The 26,215-nt window shown below is 35.4% G+C and overlaps 1 protein-coding gene across 5 annotated transcripts in view; it reads right to left on the bottom strand.

The window, feature by feature from the left end:
* EPHA7 (EPH receptor A7) overlaps positions 1 to 26,215 on the bottom strand; it is a 158,626-nt gene that overhangs the window by 80,309 nt on the left and 52,102 nt on the right. For all 5 annotated transcript variants that reach the window (XM_015858873.2, XM_015858872.2, XM_015858876.2 and 2 more), the window contains exons 4-5: positions 25,493 to 25,648; positions 24,298 to 24,633 (exon numbers count right to left, since the gene is read on the bottom strand). In XM_015858873.2, coding sequence (XP_015714359.1) covers positions 24,298 to 24,633; positions 25,493 to 25,648 — 492 coding nt within the window. The remainder of the gene's footprint in view (positions 1 to 24,297; positions 24,634 to 25,492; positions 25,649 to 26,215) is intronic.

The raw sequence follows: 26,215 nt of genomic DNA, 5'->3' as shown, positions 1-26,215 counted from the left end.
ATAAAACTGATTCTTGAAGGACATGAGAGTGAAGAACAGAAAGGCAGTCTGCCCCGACTACTTGTTGGATTTATTTGTCTGGGAAGAATGCCAACCATTTTAGTGTATTACTTTGGATACTGCCACCTCTCTCAAGCAAGAAAGTACTGTCTTGTGATCAGTTGTGTTAAATGACTCAGGTATATCTAAAGGGATGAGAACAGACGTCAGTCCTCTCTTCACTGACAAGAGTAGACTACCTATTACACATGCCACTAGAGTCATTTTGTGCCCTGCTTTAAATTCAGATTGCGCCAGATCCCGAATTGTATCTTAATTTAGTTAATGCAATTGGCCTTTGGCTAGCTTCTCTATGAGCCTGCAAAGAGTTTTACAATCATTCTGTGTCTGTGAGTAGGGACAGACAAAAAAAAGATGATTATATTTAGCTCTAAGGTGAAATGTGGAAACTGCTATAGAGCACATGGAAATGCTACACAAAGGTTTTGGACAGGAAATGAATAGCTAATCCAACTGAAGCTACAGGGAGAATGAGAGAAATGTGAGATATAATTACTCAAACTGGAATTTGTTCAGGACACTGAGGTTAACACCTCTTCTCTTGCAAATTGTGCCAACACTATAGCTGAAGAACTTCAGATTTTTATTTAATTTGAAAAGAAACATATCTAACCACAAAATTCTTTTTCACACAAGGGACAATGGGCTCAGCATATAATACAGTGAGAAATAACTCTCTTCTGAACCATCCTTAGCACTTCTTTCAACATTTGGATATTACTGCAAGCATCCCATTCAAGCAGTTACACAGGATAACCTTACTCAGTTTGATAGGTGAAGAGAAACACCTTGAAGAAGTACAGCTATAACAACCATGAGTCAAATATTCACATAATTTAATCTAGCCAACCATCAAACTAACTAAAAAAAACACACAGAGAACCAAACACTGGAGAATACATCCTGGAAAATTTCCAGGCTGTTCCTTTAAGTTCAAATAGGAGTAGTAAGCAGATGAGTGAAGGTTAATATAACCCATGTAGATACATACAATCACATGCATATAAAAGAATCAATTTTACGATGTTCAAAAGATGTGCACAAAGTATTACTGCTAGATTTTCCTGATCATTCAAGAATGACAGATCAATCTGTTTAAGGAAGAAAAATGGATTGAAACCCCACAGTATTTTAAAAGGCAATTCCTTTCAGAAATCTACTTTTTGACAAGTTATGATCAGCAATGGAGAAGTCCATTTTCTGTTAAACTTCCGTAGTGATGTGCAGTTTTTAAAATGTACATAAGCAATTTCTATCAATGTCCACACCTTCCAAAAGTAGCCTCTACTTTTCAATTCCTCTGTTTTTGTATCTAAAATCATGGTTTTCTGAGATGCTAATTGCCTCCAAGTTAAGGTGGAACTACTCTTAAGGAGCCTGGCTGGTGCCTGCTCTGTTCTGTCCCTGATGCCTGACTGATTAACTCAGAGCAAGGTGAACTTGTGTCTATAGCCACAGTTTCATACCCAGCCTTTGAAAGGAATAGTTCCCCACAGAACACAGAAAACCAGACTATGTGCATTAGTGGGCAGCCAGCACCTGAAGCATTCAGAGAAACCACATTTTAAAACCTTGGTTGTATTTCTACATCATCAGGCAATTATGTAATGACTTACAATCTGTAACCTTACAGACACTCCTCTAGGGGTTTCATGCCACAGAACAAGTTAATGACCCACAGCAAAATGCCTCCTTATAATGGCATTTGAAACTTCAGTTTAGCACCTTGATTATGAATGACATGCTTTTTGTTTCATTGCTAGTAAAGTGCTGAGTAATTAACTGCACAACATATAAATGCAGAAGCTTTTCAGATGTTGGGTACAAAACATTAAAAAGCTAAGATAAATACAAACTTCCAAAGAGTCTCTTAAATATAATAATACTACATAAGACATTATTATTATCTGTAACTGAAAAGCACCCAGGTCCTACGAAATAAAAACAGAATAAGGCAAAATTTCTTTCAAATAAATTGGAAGAATTGGTTCATAAAAGGATCATAAATTTTTCTTATGGTTTTAAAATATTATTAAACACAACACATGCACAAATTAAAAAATAAAAATAAAAAAAAATACACCCAGATTTTAACCCCTCTAAGTAGTACTAGTGTAATGTTGTACTTTATATTACTCCTTTTACTGGCTAAAACATAATCACATGAGTCGTCCTCTCACGTTATAAAAAAACTGAAGTTAGAATACAGTCAAACATTATTTTTAGCATCAGTGATGCAGAATTTACAAGACGCTAAAACGTTAACATATGAAACAGTAATTTAAAACAAACTGTTGATAAGTCTTTGCTCTTCTTGTATATTTATGCTACCCAATAAAATAACACAGACTATATTCTTTATCAGTGCTGTCATCAATATTATAACAGCTACATAAACTGCCATAATTGTGTACACACCCTTTCCAGCCATTTCAATGAAAACAGCATCCTCTTTGTTTATTTACCCTGTGTAGTTATTTCATCATCTCCAGTTCACATATCATTTAGTAAACTTCTGCAATCTCAACACAAAGATCTTACTTTTCTACATCCAGCCTCTCCTAAGCAATGAAAAAAAAAAAATAAAAAAATACCGCCACCAAGTTAAAGGTGAAACATTTCTGAGAAAACAGAGAACACAACAGAATAAAAACTATTTCCCTAATTAAGTAGAAGCAGAGGAAGGATACTCTGGGATTACTGTGCCCATTCATCTGCCATCTCAAGCAACCACCTGGTGTAATTTCTTCCAAAAGAATGACCAACTTCCATCTCTAAAATCAGATTATGTCTCCCACTACTCCCATCAAAAGATTGCTCCAGAATTTCACTGCTCTGATGTTTAGAAGACTTACAGTTTCCAGCCTAAATACCTCATGTTACTAAATTTGCTTTTACTAGTCATTTAATTAAGCTGGCTTTTCATCTGTGGCTTTTTCCCCACATTCCCCCTTGGCAGATTTCTCCATGGCAGCAAGGAGTCTCCCTCAGCTATTCCTGTTAAATCTATTTATTTAAACAAGTATAAGAACAGAAGAGAAACAAAATTAGGCATGGCACGTAAATGTGATTCTGTGTCCTAAAAATCAGGATACCACTAGAGAAGTGGACAGCTAAACCCACCAGTTAAAGAAGGGAATTGAATCCTGACTTCTATATCACAGGCCACAAAATAACCCAGTAGCAGCATTTCTGAACTTTAACAACTCATTTTACCAAAAGACTGAGCCTCATTTTTTCTCTCAAAAAGCACAGATACTCGCACACTCACCTCTGAAAAGGTTTTCTGGCTCTTGCTATGTGTCATTGCCAAACTAAAGGCAGAAGGAGATATGTTGTCAGTGAACTAGCTCCAAAAGCTTTTATTTCAGTATGTTTCTTCGGAACACTACTCCTGAGGCATCTGAGTTTCTACAATCACCAGTAACAGGGAGCTGATTGTGAAATTTAATGTTATTCTTGATCCCTCCTAAATATGGGCTACTGATTAAACATTCCTGTCCTCTCCTGTGCTTAAAACCGCACTCATCATTTCCCTTACATGAGATCCAGGAATGTTGGATCCATAGCTAAGAGTAGGAGGAAACTACTCCCTTGTTTTCTGAATAGCTGCACCTGCATTATAAATGCAGGAGTTTGCATTCAGGTTGTTTCAAGCAAACTTTCTTCTTCTTTTTTTTTTTTTTTTTTTTTTTTTTTTTTTTTTGGTTTGGTTTGGTTTGTTTGTTTGTTTGTGTAACCTGTATAATGAAGCTAATTAGCACTTTTTTAATGTAGAATTAAACTATTCATTTGAGGTTTCTCTGGTCTACCATGGACTCACAGTTCTGAAGAAACACAGTTAAAGACACCTTTAGTGGAGTCTGAAGACAGGGTTTTGTCTTCCAGGTGTCTAACCTTGGACTTTTCAGAAGCAAAGAACTGTGTTAAACTTTAAAATATAAATGATTTCTTGCTTTTTAAATAAAGTTTAAACAAACTATTTTGTGACATTCAATCTGAGGTCCACTTAAAAAAACAACAACAACAACAAAAATACTGATCTGTATTCCACTGCCATTAATCATACATCCATTACCAAGCTTCTAGTTTCACACTTCTCTTTATTTTTTTTTAAGAGAAGTTGAAGGTAACAAAGCAATAACAATAGCATAGCCAATGCCACAAAAGTCAAGAATTTACTTTCAAATCTCATGAGTTGGAGCCTCAACGCTTCTATTTTTTTTTCTGCTGCTCTCTATAGATATTACACTATATTAAATCTGCAAAACAGACATATTTATCTTGAGCTATTCTATTATATGTATGTTCATGAGAAGGAAAAAAAAAGTTCTGCTGCAATAGATGTGCCTGGTAGTACTTCAAACATAAGTACTACCACTAACAAAAAAATATTTTATCCAATGTAACACATGTAATTACATTACTTTTTTTTCTTTTTTTCTTTATTTTTATTTTTATTTTATTTTATTTTTTTCTCCCTGAATGGATTTATTAATATGATTAGTGTTGGTCACCTAACATGATGATTTCCTGAGAGGCTAAAATATACTTCAGAATGATAATTTTAGGCCTTTTTACTGTGAAAGTGCATTCAGGATAACTCAGTGCAATAATCTATAAATAAGTATAACTAACTTTACCAAGTTTTCCAACACCACTCTGCATTTCCTTACAATCTGTGGGCAAAAGAAGCTGTGATAGGTTTTATATCCAGAATTTATAGAGTACAATAAAACAATTAGCATTCAGAATGGAAGTGGATACAAATTATGAACATAAAATTAAACTTCACACATCTGTGAAGTCATGAATGATATTTTCAAACTGAAAATAATATTTGTAGTTGAACAGTTTTTTTTAAAAAAAGGCTTAGAAATAGTGTCACCTACTCACTTCAAGGTTAAAAAAGTAATGCAAATCCATATAGGTCCCTGATGATCAAAGTAGGATTAACACATTTTCATCTTCTCTAATAGAACTGCTCTGGTATAAAATATATTGTTCTGCACTGTCATGATGTATGGCTCATATTTAGAAATCTGACAGTTTAGGAGTGCATTATGGCATTACATTAAACTGAATACATTCTTGTGCTGCACAGGAAAAGATAAAGAGGCCACATTTTGTGTCTTCTTTTTAAAAAACAATGAGTTTGCTCTATTTTTTTTCAGTGCAGTGGTAAAAAATAAGAAAACCATAGTGTTTACTGAACTAGTAAGTTCTGTTCTCTCTGTTTCAAAAACCCTTTATTTCAAACAAACCCTAACTGCTTTACAGGAATATGAACTACTGTAAATGATAGATGTGTCTGCCCTGGGCCATTATCAAAGAACCTATAAAACTTATGTCCCTGTATGTGAACAACCTCTTCAGCTTAAATAGTGTAGTAATGTGGCGGAAATATGACACCTAAGTTTTACAACACTTCCAACAAAAAACATCTGAAGATCTTTCCACACAGAAGTACTGTGGAGTACTGTCTCCAGGCCTGAGGCATCAGCACAGGAGGGATTAGGAGCTGTTGGAGTGGACCCAGAGAACAGCCACAGAGATGAACAGAGGGCTGAAGCACCTCCACTGTGAAGAAAGGTTCAGAGAGTTGTGCTTGTTTAGCTTAGAGAAAAGAAGGCTCTGAGGGGACTTCATTCTGGCTTTCCAGTTCTTGAAAGGAGCTTATAAGAGAGAGGAATGAGTGAGTGACATTATACATTGTCTAAAAGTGATAGGACAACTGGGAATGGTTTCAAACTATAAAAGCAGAAGATTTAGATTAAATGTTAAGCAGAAATTCTTTACTCAGAGGGTGGTGAGGCACTGGAGCAGGTTGCCCAGAGAAGTTGTGGATGCCCCTTCCCTGGAGGAGCTCAAGGCCAGGTTCAGTGAGGCACACTGAGCTAGTGCCTGGTTTAGTGGGTGGCAACACTGCCCACAGTGGGAGATTGAAACTAGATCATCTTAAAGGTCCCTTCCAACCCAAGTCATTTTATGATTTTAAAATTCAAGAAAAGCAGTGGTGGTGTTCTTCATACAACTACTTGCTTCATTTGTAGTTGAAGGGTGAGAAAAACCAAGTCATAAAAGAAAACTTTAATGTGATTGATCTTGTTATTTTAGAGTTCTGGGTAAGCAGCTTATTAATAGCAACAAGAACCAGATCTTCCCAGGTGCCATTAGCTATTGAGGGAATGCATCAATTTTAATGTTTAAAAGCAGCTATATTAAAGTCCTGAGTTTGTCTCATGGAAACTTACCTAGAACACTGTATAAAAATTCACATAGGCCACCTTGCCAAAAAATGACACAATGGGTAGTGATTAAAAGCAAATTTCCAGCAAGAACAAACTGTTTCAGAGAAGTCACAAGCTCAAGGTTTTTTAATAAGCCAATATATTGTTAAAATATTCTTATGGGCTAGGGCTGCTATCTGCTCTCTGTCTGAGAACTTGGAGGTTTGTCATGAAATTAATTTCTCTTTCCTATGCAAAACCAGTAGTTAGCCAGCGTATTCTCCGAAAAAACTACTTTATATCCAAGTTTCTTTATGAAGTTGATGATAGACTGGACTCATTATGTTTGCATTCCCTCATTCTTTACATTTTTGGGGAGAAAACATAGAGGAACAAACAAGTCTGTTAAGGGTGGGGTGCAGGTTTTCAAGTCTAGAAGAATTCTACCATTTCTGAAGAAAGAAGACTAATAGCTCCAGATTAATGAAAACAGGCCTTATTTCTGTTATACATTTTAACAAGAAAAGTAAAAAAATGCAGGAAGATTGATAACTTCAAGCTATCTTAGAACTTCTATAGCAACTAGAAAATAACATCTACACATCTTGCAGTCACTAATGGATTGCTCTAAACATTGCTGCTTTGATGCAAGGAAGTCCCATTATCCTCATTCTTCTTTTGAAGAACTGCAGCATGAAGAAATTAAGTCATTTATCCAAAGTAATGCAAGGTGCCTATAGAACAGACTGTGCAATTTATCATGGATCTACAGAGCCCCAGTCTAGTGCCTCAGCCAGTAGACCATCCTATCCTCAACTGCTAGAACTGCTGTGCAGTACCTTAAACAACCTTTTAAAATGCTTTTTGTTCTGTCACCATTCTAAAAATCCGTTAAAGATACCGGCTTTCAGAAAACTTAATTAAGTATCCTATAGCTTGTCTCAACACCAGCTGTGACTGGGAACACACTTCTTTGACAAAACATTACATTTTTCTTCAAAGTTAGCAGCAAAGCTAAAGCTTAGCAGGTTGGCAAAGATTCTTCATGCTCTGCTAATGGCCATACTTTATTAAAGTCCACTCGATTATTCTTTTTTTCAAGGCTTTTTATAATCCTGCGTCTGAAAGCAATTATTATACAAGCAGTGTAGAAGTCTAAACATAAGGCAGGAGCCATTCTTTGAGCACTAAAATATGTTATTTCCTGGCAAACTGCAAGCAAAACTGAAGCGATCAGTTTATCATTTGGTAAAGCTGCTTAAAAAACAAACAAACAAAACAACGTCAATAAACAAGGAAGTTATTTTCTTTCTGTATTCAGTGAACAGTGGTTGGGTTTGAGTGTAATTTAAGCTGGAAGACAATCTGTGAGACAGGGAATCATTGTTCTAGCACACTGAGTCAGTATCTGCCTCTAAGGATTCAAATTAATTAAAATGTGATATTTAAAGAATAAACTACTGAAGTTCTCTCTTTATCCAGAGAATAAGTACAACTCACATCAGCAACATAAAATTCTCCAGCCACTACTTTCACCTGAAGGGATCATGATCAGGAGTGAAAAGTTTACTAGGTCACGCTCCTTTAATCTTACCTTCTCCTCTGGGTGACTGCCAAAAGCACTGCTTACAGTGATGTTTATGAAAAAGAAATTGAACTGAGATCATCATCTAAATTCCACACAATTCACAAACAACTTTCATATAGTAACAATTTTTATTCACTACTTGGGTTGACTGAATTTAAATTGGTGACATAAAGGTGAAAGTTTCTGTGTTCCACAGTCAGTCTCAATACTGTTCATTGTTTTCATTTTCTGGAGTTCAAAGTAGCTGAAGTGAGAATTATATGGCAAGCACAGTTGCCTCCGTTTTTCACCCAGCTAAATATTTTCAGATTTTTTCTCTTAAATTATTTCTAAGCATAAGACATGATCCTACCAAATTTTCTCATGTGAAAAATTTCTGATTCCTGTATTAAACAGGAAAATATTTTTTCCACCAGATAAGCAAATTTTGATATTTAAAAAGTTCTGAAAATAATAAGGACAAAGCAATATTACAAGTTAAACTGTGCCCTAGTAAAGCTGTTTGCTTATTTCAAGGTGTTTTATTATGGGATTGTTTTGGCTAATTTAAACTCATGACAGAAAAGTAAGATCCTACTGTCCTAAGATTTAATAATTTTCCTCACAAATTTTTTGCATTTTTAATTGCATTAGAAAATTAATTTAGCAATTCCGTTTCATATTCAACAAACAAAATTTAACTAACATACACATTCTTATCAGCTTCAGAGATGAAGTGTGTATGTTTATTTATGTATTCAAGGAAATGGACTTGTGAAAAACCTCATGGAATTCTCAACTGTATTTGAGGAAAGATGTTTCTCTGAAAACCTTTGTAAAACTTAACCTGTTGAAATTTTTCTTTGTTGAGTAGGAAAGGAATTGAGAAGAAACAGTGAGAACTCTTCCAGGAAAATTAAAAAGGAATTTTAAAAATAGACAAAGTGTGTCTGAATGAAAGATTCTTGCTATATCATTATTTATTTTCACCCAAGAAAAGTGCTTTTGTTCAGCTTTTCAAATAACTCTCCACCATTTTAACAAGACAAGTATAACAAAAGAGAATTATCTCTCCCACAAATTTATTATTTAATCTGTTACCAGTAGAACACTAGCATGTTCAGAAAGGGGCAGTGAAGCTGGTGAGGGGTTTGGAGCATAAGTCTTATGAAAGTGGCTGAGGGATCTGGGATTGTTTAGTCTGAACAAGAGGTGGCTCAGGGGTGACCTTACCGAGAGTCTACAACTACCCAAAGGGAGGTTGTGGTGAGGTGGGAGTCAGCCTCTTCTCCCATGAAAATAAAAATAAGACTAGAGGAAATGGCCTCAAGTTGGACCAGGGTAGATTCAGGTTGGATATTAGGAAAAATTTCTTCTCCAAAAGAGCAATCAGGTGCTGGAATGGGCTGCCCAGGGAGGTGGTAGAGTCACCATCCCTGGAGGCATTCAAGGAACATTTAGATGTTGTACTAAAGGACATGGTTTAGTGGGGAGATATTGGTGGTGGGTGGACAGTTGGACCAGATTATCTTGGAGGTTTTTTCCAATCTTGGTGCTACTGTGAGTCTACGATTCTACTTCAACAGAACATTTATAAAAGTCTGTCTTTCACCTACGGAGCAACAAAACAGAAAACCAAATTCATTTCTGAATTCCTAATCTGATTTTGGGAGGAATGCAGCAGTTCTACAAAGTAACTTTGGCAAATAGATTTCATATCATAAAAGTTTCTCATAGTGTTAACTATTACTTCAGAGACTGATTGGTTGACTTCTATGAACTGTGCTACTTTACCACTGTATCAGCCGCTATTTTCTACTGGTGCTGTTTCCTGCTCTACACTGTGCATATCTCAAATGTGTCAACCAAAACAATCATACCACAACACTTAAAAAAAAAAAAAAAAAGGTAACAAAAGACAGAGATCCAAAATTTGTTTCATGGCCTATTTGGTTTAACAACAGACCCAATGCCCATTCAAGCACATATAATTCAGAAGGCCTGCCTGCCAGCAATAAAGTCTGAAATTGGATACTTCGTGAGATTAATTACCGAGATAGGGCATGATAATGCTAGTCAAATGGGAAGGTAATTAAAGTGCACCTTCCATGAAAATTATTCATTGCTGATGTATCAGGTGACAGATAAATCAAAAGGAACTTAGAGGAAAGATACAGATTAGCTTTTGGAAGGCCTTTCCTCCTTGCAAATGGCAGCAATTGTGGCTGCTGAGTGTGGCTTCACAGGATTGTTCTCATCCTAAAACAAAGGTGAGACATCAACCTCTGAGAAAGAGGAACTCTTGAAGTTAGAATCATTGTGATTGCAAACAAAGGGTCAGCTAGAGTGGAAACAGTCAGCTGGCAGTTTCTGGATTACTAGACCTCTCTGCTTCTATCTCACAATGGAGCGCTGCAACCATAAAAGGCAGCAAGTGATGAATTAATAAGTTGACTAGTCCCCTGGGTGCAATACTTATAGATGGAGGACATGCTGCGGTAATCAAACAGGGTTATAAATTGTGTACACTGAATGCCACAAAATGTGTCTCACTTCATCACCATTAAGACAAGACTTCCTGAATTTGTCATTAACTCTTTAACTTCAATACATTTATTTAAACAGTAAAAGTAACAGAAAGAGCTTACAATAACAAAAGGGCAAGTGATACTACCCAGTGGGATATACAGTCTAATGGAGATCAGTGACTTTTACTTTCTACAGCTACAGGGGTCAAGCTGCACTCCTTTTAGACCAAATGTCCCCTCGAGATGTACTGATTAAGTGGAAAACATTCATCTAATTTCATTTCTGAATGCAGAAAAAATACAGAATGAAGTCAGGGTTATTTTCCTTAAAAAAAAAAAAAAAAGAGCTATTTCCATAGGTAAGCATTTACCAGACTTCATAGGAAATGTCAAAACTATCTTACTTTGGATGTAAAATCTGTGGAAATGGATAGCTGCATAATTACTCTCCTCTCTCAGAGTGTTTTTATACATTTGTTAACCCCCTAGGTTGTGATATTTAGATAATTCTGAATTTTCACTGGAATTTAAATGAGATGAAAATTTGTTCTGTCTCTTTTATTTTTAATAACAGGAAACAGTCATAATAAAGGTTGTAAAAACCTGCCAGGTTCAAAGAAAAAGCTACCACTTCCTATGAGTCAGAGAATAAGACAGTTCTTGAAATCCTTATTTAATCAAATCTCCTCAAAATATAGTTAATTTTTTTCAACATTTTGGAACAACATTTCTGGATGTTTCATAAATAAGTTCTAGCCTGTTTTCTGTGTCCTCTGAATACCTTTCCTATCCTAGGTTTTAAAGTGAGTTGTGGAAATGAAAACTTAAATGAGAACTTCATATTGATGTAAACTTCAACGATATTAAGTCCAAACTGAAACCATTTTTCAGAGCCCAGTGGGAACCATATACATATTTCAAAGCAGGATTTATGAAACTGGACATTATTGTTCCCAGTCTTGGGAACTATATTATATTTGCAGGAGATTATATGATAGTGCAACCAAGAGAGGCATGGTATCCACTCACCATCTTCACAGTAGTTGATAACTGGTATTTCCTCTAGCAAAGGAGTTTTTACTGATTTATTCCATAGTTTTGTCGCTTTCAGAACAGCCTATTACAATATTTTCCAAGAAGTTAAATTTTATAGACCTCTTAATCTATAAATACAGCCCAGAAAACTTTATGAGTTTAATCCATTAGACAATACTGTGCTTGAGTTTAGAATGGCATATGTGCACAGACTTGACCACACTGTCAGTACAATTGCATAGTTTACCAGTTGGACAAAGCTGGGGCTCAGATACCCCCTGCCAGACAATGGTCATACAAAAGTCAGCACTTTTCTCCAGTGACAGCCTCAGAGTGGACACAATGTTTTAGGAGATAAATATAACTTTGCAAGAATCAGCCCTGATGATGTTTACAACGAACCAAATCATATAGGCAAAGATTTTGTGAACAGGGAATGCATGCTGGCTTCTTTAGGATTCCACTGCCTGGCTGCTAGTATCCAAGGAGCATTTGAGCTCTAGGTTTTGATCTATAAGCTGCTAGGTGAGATTAGATTATTCTGCCTGAAAGATCACCTCCTTCCTTTACTTCTGCTGTAGTCAGCAAACATGTGAAGAGGTAGTTTCTTCTTTGGCATCTACAAAATTACCCTCCAAAGCATTATGACTGTGATAATATTCTGTGAGCCTGGGCTACCTTCTAAGGCAAAGGTTGAGAAACTGCTCCCAGGAGGATGGTAAAGGAGTTCACTTATTCTTATTTATTGTTTGAGGAAGGTTATCTGTTTGTAATTATACTGTGCATGGCTGAGTTAGTTTATTGCCTACACAAATATATATAATGCTGATGAGTGGTCATTGCTGCATTATTAGTAAGATAAAACATAAGGCACCTGCAGCTCATCTAATGGGGGCTCTTAACTAGCATTAAAGTAGAAGAAAGTATAGAATAAATATTTTACATTTCAGAAACGTTTCAGCATTAGCGTTGTAAAATAATCAAATGAAATATCCCTGTATATGCATACCCTTACTAAATGCCTCACCTAATTCTGTTGCTGGTAAAAGGCGTCAGTCTTAATAACGTGAATTGTTAAGAGAACAAACAGATTGTTTTTTAAAGAATCTTAGAGTCCTGAAGGCAAGCAATTATATTTAAATTTGCTTGCTTGTTAAGTATTTTCTTGAAATTAATGAAAAGCATGTAAATACTTGCTGTGAACACTGTGGCAGAAATTAACATCTGCATATACGAGGAGTGGGAGAAAGAGGGCATTCATGTCATCTAACTTTTGCAGTTAATTTAGGCGACTAAATAGGGGAAGTAATGTAAAGCTTCTGTAATGAAAGATGAGTCAATGCAGAATTCCCAAATTTGGCTTTGGTTCAAAATCACTCCCTAAAGAAACCTATCAATCTCTGCTGGCTATAGCAATGTAAATATCCACCAAAGTTTTAAATGCTAATGTTTAATGCCAACATTGAAGAACAGAATGGTTAGCCCTAAAATATTTCATGTGATTAACCCTACGCTATACAAGGAGCAATAGCAGTTTTCCTTCTTTGTTTCTAGTTAAACTGAAATATGAAAAAGTAGAACTAAGGGTGAAATTCTGATTTCAACTACACAAGTGAATATACAGAATAATTCCACAGGGGGTCCACAGAGGAAGATCACTAGAGCATTGGCTCTGAAATATCACCATTGAATTCCTCATTTCACAGGTCTGATTAGGTCTATGAACTAAAATAGACTTTAGTGAAGTTAATGGTATTTCTCCATATAAATATCAGGTTTACTAGCTCTGAATCTGGCCTGCTGATTCAGCTGCTATTGTCTGAAAGGAGTTTGTGTGCTATGGAGAAAAATGAGCAGTCCATGACACACTGGGAAATGGGGTACTCAAAAAATAGACACACTCAGATGACAGACAGAGACTGCCAGGAGAGATGTTAGACACATCCATCAGCAGGTCTGAGAAAGGAACTGAAAGGTCTGCTACTGTAAATGCGTGTGAGTTGAAACCTTGGATTCAGTGGACAATACTGTACAACAAGCTCTTGAAGTATATGTAAAAGTTTAGGAGAGTCATCCTTAAAAAGATAAGCTAAGAGATATAGGAGTAACAGGCTAAGGAAAATATGAAAATATTAAAAAAAAAAAAAAAAAAAAAGACTAAGCTATATTAATGTATTTGTATGTGTGCACATGTATGTGTGCTTGTGTACATGTGCAAGCATTTCTCCCGCTTTTTCTCTCACTCATTCTGCCTGTGTATGGCATGAACAAGAAGAAAGATAAGAAACATCCTATTCTGCACTTCAAATATTTGGTTCATTGACATTAAAAAAATACCAGCAGTTCTGTGAATAGTTTTCTAACAGTTTTCGGTACTTTGTGGAGATTCTCTCATATCTGGCAGATAATTTAACTCATGCAGTGGGGTACTGGTCTTCACTGCACTCTTCACTTCATGTAGGATTTTAAGATTCCTACAGTTTTCACAAACATAATTAAAACTGGTCAAAAACTGTTGATAGGAGCTGAAATAAAATGATCCAAAGAGATACACAGATGGCACATTCATACAGTTTCACCTCTTAATAAAAGTGAGATAAAAAAAACCTTGTTTAAATCAGCATTAATACTAAAATGGCTTAAGTCATATGACATATCCTGCCTTCTGTGTAGATTATCCTGAAAAAAAAAAAAAAAAAAGAGTATACTGATGAAAAATCAGCAAGACTGGGAATTAAAACTAATGCTGTCACTGAAAGAAACTTTATTTTGTATGTTGCTACTACAGTCTTAACAAGCTACCTTTTGGAAACACATCATGCAGTTTGTTATAAGTTCAAATTTAGGGCAAATATATTGGTTGCACAGTAAGAAGATTTCTGTGTCATTATCATGAGCGTGCTTTAGCTGACTTATGTTCACATATTGACTCAGTTATGTAACTCTTAGCTCAGACAAATGGCTCTGTTCTTGATATTCTCTATCCTACTGTAGTTAATGACCAAATATTGTTAAAAATTGGGACACTAATTATCTGATGTCGACATGTTATGGATAATTAAGAATTGCTCACTCTGAAGCCATGCTAATTGTTTTTCACAGGTCTCCTTCTCTTGTCCTTGTGTCCCCAACAAGGCAAGCAGCTACAGGTTTGTGCGTACATCTCTGTCATGTACATTGTCACAGAACATACATCATCCTTTCTGGCTCATCCCCAATTAATTTTGCTGGATTGCAGCAATTATCTCTCCCTTTGTGACTGACCTCCTGGTAAATGGAGTGCACTATAAATGGGTATTTTTTTCCTGTGCAGTTTACCACTTAATTGGTCCTTGTTGACTGCCCACAATAGCATATACTAAACTTAAGTCATAAAATGGTTGAAATTGAGAGAAAATGGTTACCACGTTCAAGCAATTGTAGTTGACAGCTGTAAAAATTAGATCTTGATATTGTTCTCTCATTTACCCTATTACTTGGATCAGTTGGCTAAAGCTGTTAATGATCCTCTTGGATCAATGTCTTTTGCTTGTAGCTATAATTTACTGCATTAGTGGATTAGTACAGATGTTTTCATAGATAGCTCTGCATCATTTCACCAGATTGCTGTCTGCATCAGATTTGCTTCCATCCATCACTAACAAAGCAAAGAAAAAGATAATCAGCAACTCTTAACTTTAACTACTGAACTCAAGATAACTCCTCTATTGTTGTATGTTTGCAGCCTTCAACTATGGTTTCCCCAATAACTTGCCCTGAGAACTTCCTCTAAAGATTATATATTCTGACTATACACTAAAGAGTAGTGGATATAACTGTACAATTAGGAATATACCCTATGGAGCTAGGGCTGGTTGTATTATACAAGCAAAGTCAAAGAAATTACACACAGCAGCAGAACATCAGAGATGGAAAGATAGTTCAGTGTTACTGATTGCCTGGACTATTCTAGAAGCTGGACAATTTACTGCTACTCAAGGAGATGTCATTGCTGCTAAGTCTACAATGGCTATTATGCTATTATGTCTCTTTTTTAATTTACCCCACTAGCAACAGAATAGTCAAGCCCAGATCTTCACGGACCTTTATTCTGTATTAGCTCCCCATTGCAGCTCAGCTCTTTCTTTTGCCTGCCAAGAAGTGAACCATCCATTCTTGGGACATCAGTATATTACTAAACTGCTACTAAACTGTGGACCAGAAAGGAGAGATTTGTATTTTCTACCTACAGATCAGTTTAGAAAAAAAACTCTGTTTTTCTTCCTAAATAAAAAACAGGCTTGCTGCCACATGCAACAAATAACAAATAGTAAGCTGAATGAAATATGATCTGTCGTGAAAGAATAGCAGCAGAATCTCGGACTCTATTTCTAATGAGAACACACATATAAAGTAGACTGGAAATACTCTTCTTGCTAAAGAGTTAATTATGAGATTGAACTTCAACACTAGGTGATGGAATGTACCTGGCACTAGTATGAGCAATCTTGTCCATCTGGAAGCTGCACACTTTATTCTATCATTTAAGCTTAATGGAGAAACTTCTTTAGCTTTCCCTGTATAAGTCATCTTCCCTCTTTTAAAGATTTCTACAGGAATGATTACAGTGGGCTGGCTCATTGCCACGATGTCATCAAATGTTTCACTCTATAGAGTTGTTAAAGAATTTTTTAATTTACTACATACAAGCTCAGTCAGGATTTCATTTATGATAGCACTTATTTATTTGCAGTAGTGCCTTTCTGCAGTGTTCATTTCTCATTGGAAAGGACTTGTATGGGGACTCTAATTCTTTAACAGGTCTGAAAGAAAGCACTGAATACTAGGAAATGCAGAGTCAAAACTTCTAATGTCCTACTTTGCTACAACTATGATCTGTGATTTTTTTAAATGTTGTTCTTTCTAGGCAAATAACAGGTGAAACTTCCCAATAATAAATGACACTGTACTGAAGATGCTAGAACTCATGAGCAGTGGTTTATTTGTTAGTCTAATTTAAACAGTGAACAATATTCTGACATACTGATATCACAATTCTGTTCACTGAAGGAGTTCAAATCTATTTTGTAAATACCGATGGCCAAATCCTACCTATGCTTTTACAAAGCAAATAATATGTCACTAATAGCTTCAAACGAGAAACAAGAAGCTCCATCAAACAAAATAAACAAAAATTGGAGAAAATTCATGACAGGATTACTTTTTTTTTTTTTCTCTCTCTGTCAGTTTCTCCACTATCAATCTCTTTTTACTCTTAGATCTAAATATAATCATCACAGTATTTTGACTAACGCATTCCTATAGAATTCTATTCTGCTTTAGAACAGTTATTTACCTACCTTTCATACTCATCAACAAATTTTGGATAATAGTTGGCTAATACACCAAACAAAATTCGTGAAATACTACTCATAGAGTTCAGAGCTTAGGTAGATCCTCCATCCAGATACCATAATACAGATCACAGGAAGTGGAAAAGGAAGATCTGCTGCCAAAATCAAAAGTCAGTGGATCTTTTTCTTCTTTGCTCAAGAGATAAATAGCTAGACTATGTACCATCACGTAGAAATTTATCACGCAATTTCTTGTCTTTGCACTTCATGTATCTTGAAAGTCTTTAAGTACTTTAGATCTTTACAAAACTATGAATCCTCAAGTTGTGTAATAAAGCTCAAAGAGCAGTTTCCACTCACTGTAAAATGACCTACAATCATGAGATGCAATACAACTGGATGAAGTGAAAGATGTGAGAGGTTAAAAACCCATCTAGTAGAAGTCAGAAGCAAAGCTCTACCTTTTCACAAAGCTTTCTGAAAACTATTATAGAAAATGTAATTCTAAAACACTGATTGTTCTTTTCAAAGTCAGGCTTAGATTTTCACTACTATTTTTAAGAAAATAATTAGCATAACTCAGAAGCATCTGAGGAGATGTCCAGTCTATGTTCATAATGTTGGAACAAAATCTCTCTCCATATTTCCTATCTTACGCTAGCAAACAAATCTTTACATTCTTTGGCTGTACTTGATATCGCTCATTTTCTTTTTCATGTACATAGTTATTTATTGTGTAACTGGTGGAAGTCTTTTTTAGTAGTGCATATTTAACTGTGGTGCCATAGTCTGCTGTTTCATTAGTTTAGTGCACTGAACTGAATGTGCCCTGTGGCTGTCATGCTTCTCTCAGCAGGTTGTACCAAATATTTAACATACCTACCAGCTCATTCTGACTACATCTAATACAGAGCTTGGGTTGTGTGAAGCTGAATCTTTACTTTGTGTAGCTGAAAACTCCAGTGTAGATTCCTATTATGTTTACTTCTAAACATAAAATTCACATTGTTTCTATTAGAAAAACTTTCTTATTTTCTTGGCCAAAACCAACCAAACAACAACAACAAAACTCAAAAAACAAAAAAACCCACCACCACCACAACAAAAAATCAATTACACCTGCTTCTAAAAAATTTTTATGGTAAAGCTGAAGAGGGGAGTTATTATACACATTTGAAAAGCAAATCACATTTTCGGTATACTTGAATATAAAATTCAAATGAAGTGCAGCTACAGACTGATGTGCTACAGTTACAGTCAAAATGTGGTATGAAGGATTTTTTCAGGATGACACAATATTCACTGCCTTGGTTCCTGTGTGTTCTGACAGAGCATGAGGTTCAAATCCTGCTCCTACTGAAGTCAATGACAAATCTTCCATTGACTTCAGCGGTGCAGGATCAGACCCTAAGCAACACAGCTAATACCTGCTTTCTTGCTTTCTCTCCTATCTTTCAGTGAAAAATATTAGAACAAGTTAGACCTAAATATATTAGAAAAAAAGTAAATACTATCCGTAGACTATTCAGGAGTATCCAAAAAAAAAAAAAAAAAAAAAAGACAAACAAACCCCAAACAAACAAAAAACCAACTCCCTAAAATACAAACCCATAAAAAATCATACATCTTGTTATATTGCTTTATATAATAAGTATCATATTGCCATATTGCTATATTACATTATTCTCTGTATAGCTGATTCCTCCTTTGTGATAATCCCTAAAAATATAATAACTTATTTTTAGCACTAATCTTACAATAATACTCAATCTAGTAGTAGTACAATATCACTATAACCTTGTGGATTTCACTGCATTAAATATGACCTGATACAATCAGTGAATGAAAAAAATTGCTCTCCCCAGTCTGATAGTATTTGCTGTACAGACACTGGAACTCTTATCAAGTTTTTATCCATTACCTTAATTCTGTAATAAATTCAGTTACTACTTCCTGTCAAAACATCTGCAATATTAGTCTGCAGTAAGGTGATTTGAGACCAATAAGCAGTCTTAGTTCTACAGAAATAAGTCAATACATTTTTAAAATGTATTGACAGGACATATAAAAACTAGAGGAATAGTTACTATGACATTCATTTTTGTTCTGCTTTTACCCTTTCAAGTTGGTGGCCACGGTGTGCAGAACATTTACAAAAGCACCATGCTGTCTGCCTACTGGTCCAGAAGAAAAGTTAAACCAGATTAGAAAATATAATATAACAAGCATCAACATCTTTGTAACTCCCATTAAATAAACAAAGCAAAATGGGAACCCAGGTAACAGCCATTGTAGCAAAAATGTTTTTAAGAACCAAAACTTAGCACAGAGAGTTAGGAAAAATTAGTTTTGAGAAGCACCTTTCTACAGGAAATAGTTCTCTCACCTCAACAGGTCAAATGCACTTAATTAAAAAAAAAAAAAAAAAAAAAAAAGTTTTTTATAACTGTAATTGTTTTTAAATGAAGCACTGCCTTGATGTATATAATGTACTCGTACCAGTGCAGGAAAACTGATCTGCAGCTGAAGGCTAAATGATGCAGTAGCGTACAGAAAGCAAAGTCACTAGAAGGAAATCAAAAGAAACCTGAACCCAAAGGAACATCATTGAAATAGGAAAATATACCAGAAGTGACCAGCTGAACAATGAAGTTACTTATAATAGTATAATAACAGTAAATAATAATAGTAAAAAATCCAGTATCACAAGACATGACCACTGGATGGAAGATAAATTAGATTAAAACAACTTATATGTAGAATGGGAAGACATTATAATGGTCTGGGGTAAGGAGAGAAAACTAGTACTCAACAGTGAGGTCAAAGAGACTGGTAAAGCTACAGCCACAAATCTGCTTGATTTTTGCCTCTGCTGGGAGACAGCTCATTGCTAAATAAAATCAGGTTTAAGACAGGAAACAGGAAGCAAACAGATGATCAATAGCATGAAGATTAAGAAAGAAGAAACTTCTAAAAATGAATAAGGGAAACTGAGAGCTGGAAAAAAAATCCATACAGAAGCAAAGAAGAGGAAAACAATGAGCAGCAACAAGCAAAGGGGAATGGATAGTAACAGAATTCAGAACACTTCTCCTTCAGCAAGACTTCTCAAGTATCTGAGAGACTAAGAAAGGCAGATTCTATCATATAGCTTAACACAAGGGATGGCTTTTTTCCAATTCTGTTTTCTTCTTGCCATGTAAATCAATGGTTCTGCTGCTAATAGTTCTGATTTTATAGCATGTAATGTTTTTCCTTTAAGTTGCTGGGATAAGACAGCTTTGAAAGACTTTTTTTTATTCATTCATTCATTCATTTAGGTGTGCGAGGCATAGGATCTGCTTCTTGTACAAAAGGTCAGAAAATATGAAATCTAAGAGGTCTAAAAAATGAGAAAACAAATCAGCATATAAAAGTTGTCAGCATCAAATGCATGAGAAGGGGAAGCATAAGAAAACGGAGTTGTAGAAATTTTTCTCCTGCTGCGAAGGAGCGAACATTAGGAAATTCACCCTTCATGAGGACAGAGAGCATGTTTAGAAGCAGACATGAGCATTACATTTTAACTTTCATTTGTCATGTTTGCTTACAGTAGTAAGACATGATGTGTGTTCCCTTGGATATGCTTTTTTCCTTCCGGTGATTATAAAGACAACTCAAACTGGATCAGGACAGATGCTTAAATTTTCCCAAACCCTGATGAATGGTGGCAATCACCCAATATATCTTAAGTTTTACAGAATCAAGGTAATTTGGACGACTCTCATTCATCATCATCAGAGATCATCATCAATTGTCCACTTAGATAGACTTCAAAGAGATGGATGCAGAAAGATAGTTTTAAAAATATAGTATCTTTATTTTTGACAGTTTGAAGTTCTGTAAGTGCCAAAATCTGACAAATATTCATTTGCCATAAGGCCTACCCAGTTCCACTAGCCTTTTACAGATATACTATGGAAAAATTATAAAATTTGAAAAGGAATTTGAATGATCAAAAGAAACTTCCAGTACCACCTGAAAACAAATATCCTATTAGGGAAGTAGCAAATTTTATCTTCGGTAAGCAACCATTCAGTAAGCTTGAAAAGCTTGTAGTTGTCAGCTGTTTGCCAGCTGCAGCTCTTCAGTACATTCCCCCTATTGTAACTAGGGCTAAGTCACATTTAAATCTAAATTCTACAAGGATGCATGGGTTCACATAGACAAGCTTGTAATGCAGGGATGACATCTTGTAGTCTTTATATGATGCTGAATAGGCAAGATATGAAACAAGATGGTTTACTCTTGGGAGAATAAGTGTAATTAATCTTTTACACATGATTCTAGCATAGTTCTTTCACGCTTTTGTAAAAAAACAAACTAAAAACAGTGGTTCATTTCTGTGGTGTAGTAGATACATCATAGGACAGCTGATAGCCTGGTCACAATGGCATTAAAAAGGCTGAATGAACAGCGCTGGGTCACATGTACGTACGTGAGCAATATGAAATGCTACCTTCCCACTTGTACTCACTTTATTATGCTATTTTCACAATATAAATAGCTTATTTTTTTTTAATCAACCACCTGGATATTTTCTGTGATGTGTTCCCTCAGCCACATCAGAAGCTTCTTATTGCAGCTGAAAAAAGATACTGAATATATCTCCAAATCCCATTATTCTATCAGTAGTTTTCCATTATCATTACAAAATTATCTGAATTTTGTGAATATGACCAGAAAGGTTCAATTCTATTAAAACAAAACTCCTAAACGAAATTCTCACTGCAAGCCTCCGTGCAATTGGTGAACTCAGTAATTATATATAGCCACCTATTGTGCTCGCACAATAATATGTGAGGAAGGTTTAGTTAGACACATTTACACACATAAAAAGCAATATGGGCATAGAAAAAGTCCTTTTTGCCAAAAGTAGAGAACAGTCACATAGTAACAAATGAAAGCTGCATGAATCCTAGTTTACTCGGCTATAAATAAATCCAACATTTTCCTTCTCTCCATGGTAAAATAAAATAGCACAGAAGCATAACAGTCTCCTTTGAGCAACCTGCCTCTTTCTATTCAATTACAGTCATCAATCTGTTCCACCTAAAATATTTTCCTCCTTGAGAAATCAAAGAAATCAAAATTAGGATCCACAATATGCAGTTGTAAAAATAATGTGAAAAGAGGTCTTTCCATTTTGTGAATCCTTTTTTTTTTTTTTATTTTTTTCCTGAAAGACTATTTTGTTTAACATGAATTTTGTAATTCTGGTGAAATAGGTTTCATTTTCATGGCACTTTTAATCTGAAGATGTTGAAGTGCTTGATGAAGAATGATAAGGGTTACCTTCATCTCACAGATGGAGAAAACTGTAACAAAGAGAGCCTTTTTTTTTTTTTTGTTTCCTTCCTTTTTTCAAAATCTGTTTCTTATGTATATTCTTTCTATATGCCCAACTGGAAGCATTTAAATGATGATACTCAGAAGTGCTAAACAGAAAAAGCTTCAGCTTTAAAAAAACCCTTTCTCCCAGTGGTGACAATGTTCAAATTCTGCAGCACTGAAAAATGCATGCCTAAACATAATCTCACAGCAGACTGGAGAGTGCAGGGGGAACAGGGTCAGGCATCCTGCTGCATGCTCTTATAAACCTTATTTTGACGCATGAAGGTTTTTTCATTACTTGAAATCACCAGGTCAAATGCAGACACTTTTCCTAGTATCTCTGCAATACTTCCACTATATCTTATACTTCCACTAACAACTCTGGGCAAGATGCAAGGATCATTCTGTAAAATCATACTGCTCATTCATAAGGTACCAGAGGATAATCACCTTATGTCTTTTGGTTTCAAAAACCCTAATAAAACAAATTTCTGATTAAGATTTTTTCATCTTCCTGAGACACAACACCGGACACTGAATTACACTGAAATATGCTGTGTGTCACTAAACTTTCAAAGAACATGATGTAAAGCCTATTTGAATCAGCTAAATTTAAAAACAAAAACAAACAAACAAAAAAATTCCAAATCCTTTTCTTTATGTGATGGTTCTATACAGGCATCTGCAAAGAGCAGTACACTATCCACCTTTGTACATTTAAAGAATTACAAATAATTATTTTAAAGATGAAAAGTCAAAATGCCAAAAGAATATAATCTGTGGAACAAAAATAGTTTCAGAGTAATTTCTCCATGATGAAAAACTCATCAGAAGCCCCAAAAACTCATCAGAAGTTCCCAAAAACATGAACACATGGAGCAAATCTTTCAGTAGCAGACTTGGTTCCAAAATCATATGAAATGCGGCTTTGGTATGCAAGGAAGTGGTATGGGGACATTAAAAATCCCATAAATATTCCAGAGTAACTTTAATAAACCATCCTAGGTTTGTGGGTGAGGAGTGGGGAAGGAGAAGTAAAATTTCTTGTCTTTGTTTAAATTACCATCTTTAAAGTGTAAAGTAACTAAACAACTGCAGTTTTCCCTGATTGTTCATGCAGCAATGAACAAACAGTGAAAATGTATGGTAATTTTGTCTTGTATCAAGCAATAGTAAAAGGGAACAATTCTACCTGTAATTATATATGATTAAAAAATAATAATTTGATCACAATAAAAATGTCCTCTGAGATGTAAGTATGAAATATTATTTAAAACACTGATTAGTTGTTCTTACAGCAAACATCAGTTACTCATATAATTTTTAAGGCACTTCTTTGATAAATAAATCTTGCAATTAATGTTTGGTTTAAGATAAAAAGATATAAAAAGTTAATTTTATGTAATATATTGTAGATTCAGAGGCCTATGTTTTTAATCAAGAAATAACTTGTCATTTCAGAGTCCCAAATCTAAGAATTCTGTTTTTTAACTGAGCTTACAGACAACCAAAGCCCTATTCCCCCTGGGGTGATACGCTAGTTTGATTTTATTTTCCCTGACATTTCACCTGTCAGATTATGATAAGCAGAAGAAACAAAGACGAACCATCACATTCTCACTGAATCTCATAATCAGATATCTGGAAATATAAGATAAATTAGAAATGTAATCCTGAGGGAAAACATAGAACACCAAAAACACCATAACATATACAGATCATCTTGTAATGACCTGGGACTCCTATAGTGGTTTAAAATATTCAGAAAGGAAGCCTGCATAAGACTGTCATGTCTACTTTTTCTTCAGATACTGGGGATTAATATGCAGTGATGTAATTAAAAAAAAAAATGCAGAATTTAAAAAATCTAATTTATAATAAAGTTGAATAAATAAAGTTAAATAATAAAAATATTTAATTATATATATATGTGTGTGTGTGTGTCTTCTTTAGGATTTTCATGCAGTTTTCTGAAAGCAGTCCTGAAGCCAATAAACAGGAGAGATCACCAAGAAATATTATAAACTCAAATTAACTAGTTAGCAAAGTGAAAAGATTAACGAGACAGAATGTACCAAACATGCTCTTGATTTACCACATCTGTGGTTCGCATGTTACCAGTTTCTCTTAGTCTCACACTGTTAAGATTCATACAAATGATGAAATCTTACCTGCTTGACCAGTGGTAATACTGACAGCTGCAAAAAGCCTCTGGGAACGACTCAAGTCAGACACCCCATTCACAGCTTCAACTTCAAATGTGTAGTTAGCATGAGCTAGCAGGTCCATGACAGTGACATAGTTATCTACTAATCCAGTTTGCTGGGGCATATATCCAATGTTACTTCCACAAGGAACACATTCTCCCTGCTCCCAGCTGCACCTCTTGCACAAAATGCGGTAGGTCACATCATTTCTTCCCCCATTGTCAGCAGGAGGACTCCACTCTAAACTCACGGTAGTCTGGTTGATGTTGAAAATGAGGTTCTGTGGTGCAGATGGAGGTCCTGTGTAACACAAAAAAAGTCCAGCATAAAGGCACAGAACCACAGTGGGACACGCAGCTAGCATTCTACTTACTAACACAGAAAATAGTTGAAGCATTTTTCTTTGCATAAACATTTCATTATTTTTTACAACAAGCTCCATAAAAGCTTCCTTGAACTCACTTGGCAAGAGCTTTATTTATTTTCCATTAAGGCATCAGGCTAACAATTGTCTGCATATTTACTGCAACTGACTCGAGCTGTTTCACTTGTGCAATTAAGCAGGATTGGTTAATGTACCTTAAAGGTTGCCTTTTATAGTTTTCCTAGTATGGGAATTGTTTCTTTCTTCTAAACATACAGCAACAGCAAGGTAACTCTTTGCTACAAGCTCTGGTATGATTTACAGAGATATCTGGTGCTGTTTTGGATTTAGCAGACTTCCACTATTTGAACCACCTATCTGTGAAGACTAGTCTATCTGCAGTTGCAAGATTAAGACAGATCCAATCACTTTTCAGTTAAAAATCAAATCTACATAGGCTACTTTAAATTCTTCATTTTGATATTGTATCACATAAAACACATCATCCGCATCAGTTTTAAAGTCATGGGAAAACTATGCCTGTATACTATTAAGAGTTACACACTTACCCAACATGCAATATTTTCCAATATTATATCAAGCAAATGTGAAAATTACATTTTTGCTGATTTCATATTCACTGTCAATTTTTTCCCCCTCTGCCTTTCAATTTCATTTACTGTTGCAAATGTACTTTGCAAATACAGGAAGAGTCAACCGAAACTACTAGCTACAAATGATGGCACCTGGTTGGTTAGGCAATGTCCTTTACTATTAAATTCACAACTGACTCACTTGTGCATGCAACATATGGTGGATCAGAAGGCGCTCTATAATAGCTATCTTCACAGTCGCATCTTGAAGATCCTTCCTTGTCAGAAAAGCTGTGAGTAGGACAGCGGGAGCACTGCAGATCTTGTGAAGATGATTTGTAGAACCCACGGCCACAAGCTAAAGAACAACAGCACAAATTAAGACTTAGATTTGCATAGACTACTATTATGATCTTTATTCTATCTCTATTGTATTTAGTACACACTGCTGTGAACATCTAAACTACCCATTCTATTACGGTGGTGAAAGCAAGGCACAATTTCTCTTTCTCAAGTTGGTGCTATTAATGTTTTTGTGGCATTTTTATGAATGCAAACATATGCTACAAATATGCCAGCAGTTCACAGCACAATGTTTTAACACAGAAGGCCACAGAAATAAAACAGACATCATTTTTCACCAAAGAGTAGAATAATGGTGCAAAACAACAGGAGTACTTCCTGCAGTACTTCAAGTATGTGAAAAAAGACTGGAAAAGCTCTTCACTTAGTCCACTGAAGAGTTTCTGGTATCTGAATCAGCTGATTTGGAATTAATGAAGCAAATGTTACTGATCTGAGAAACCCAAAGAAGCCATAAACCACTAGAAAAGCCTGATCCCCAGTAAAAAATGAGGTGTGAACACTTGTTGGACAGGTGGTACTGGTATGGAACAAGCAGAAAAAGGAGGACAAACTGCACGAG

The sequence above is a fragment of the Coturnix japonica genome, chromosome 3 (genome assembly GCF_001577835.2).
Source record: "Coturnix japonica isolate 7356 chromosome 3, Coturnix japonica 2.1, whole genome shotgun sequence".
Taxonomy (NCBI): Eukaryota; Metazoa; Chordata; class Aves; order Galliformes; family Phasianidae; genus Coturnix; species Coturnix japonica.
This window is presented reverse-complemented; position numbering and strand designations above follow the sequence as displayed.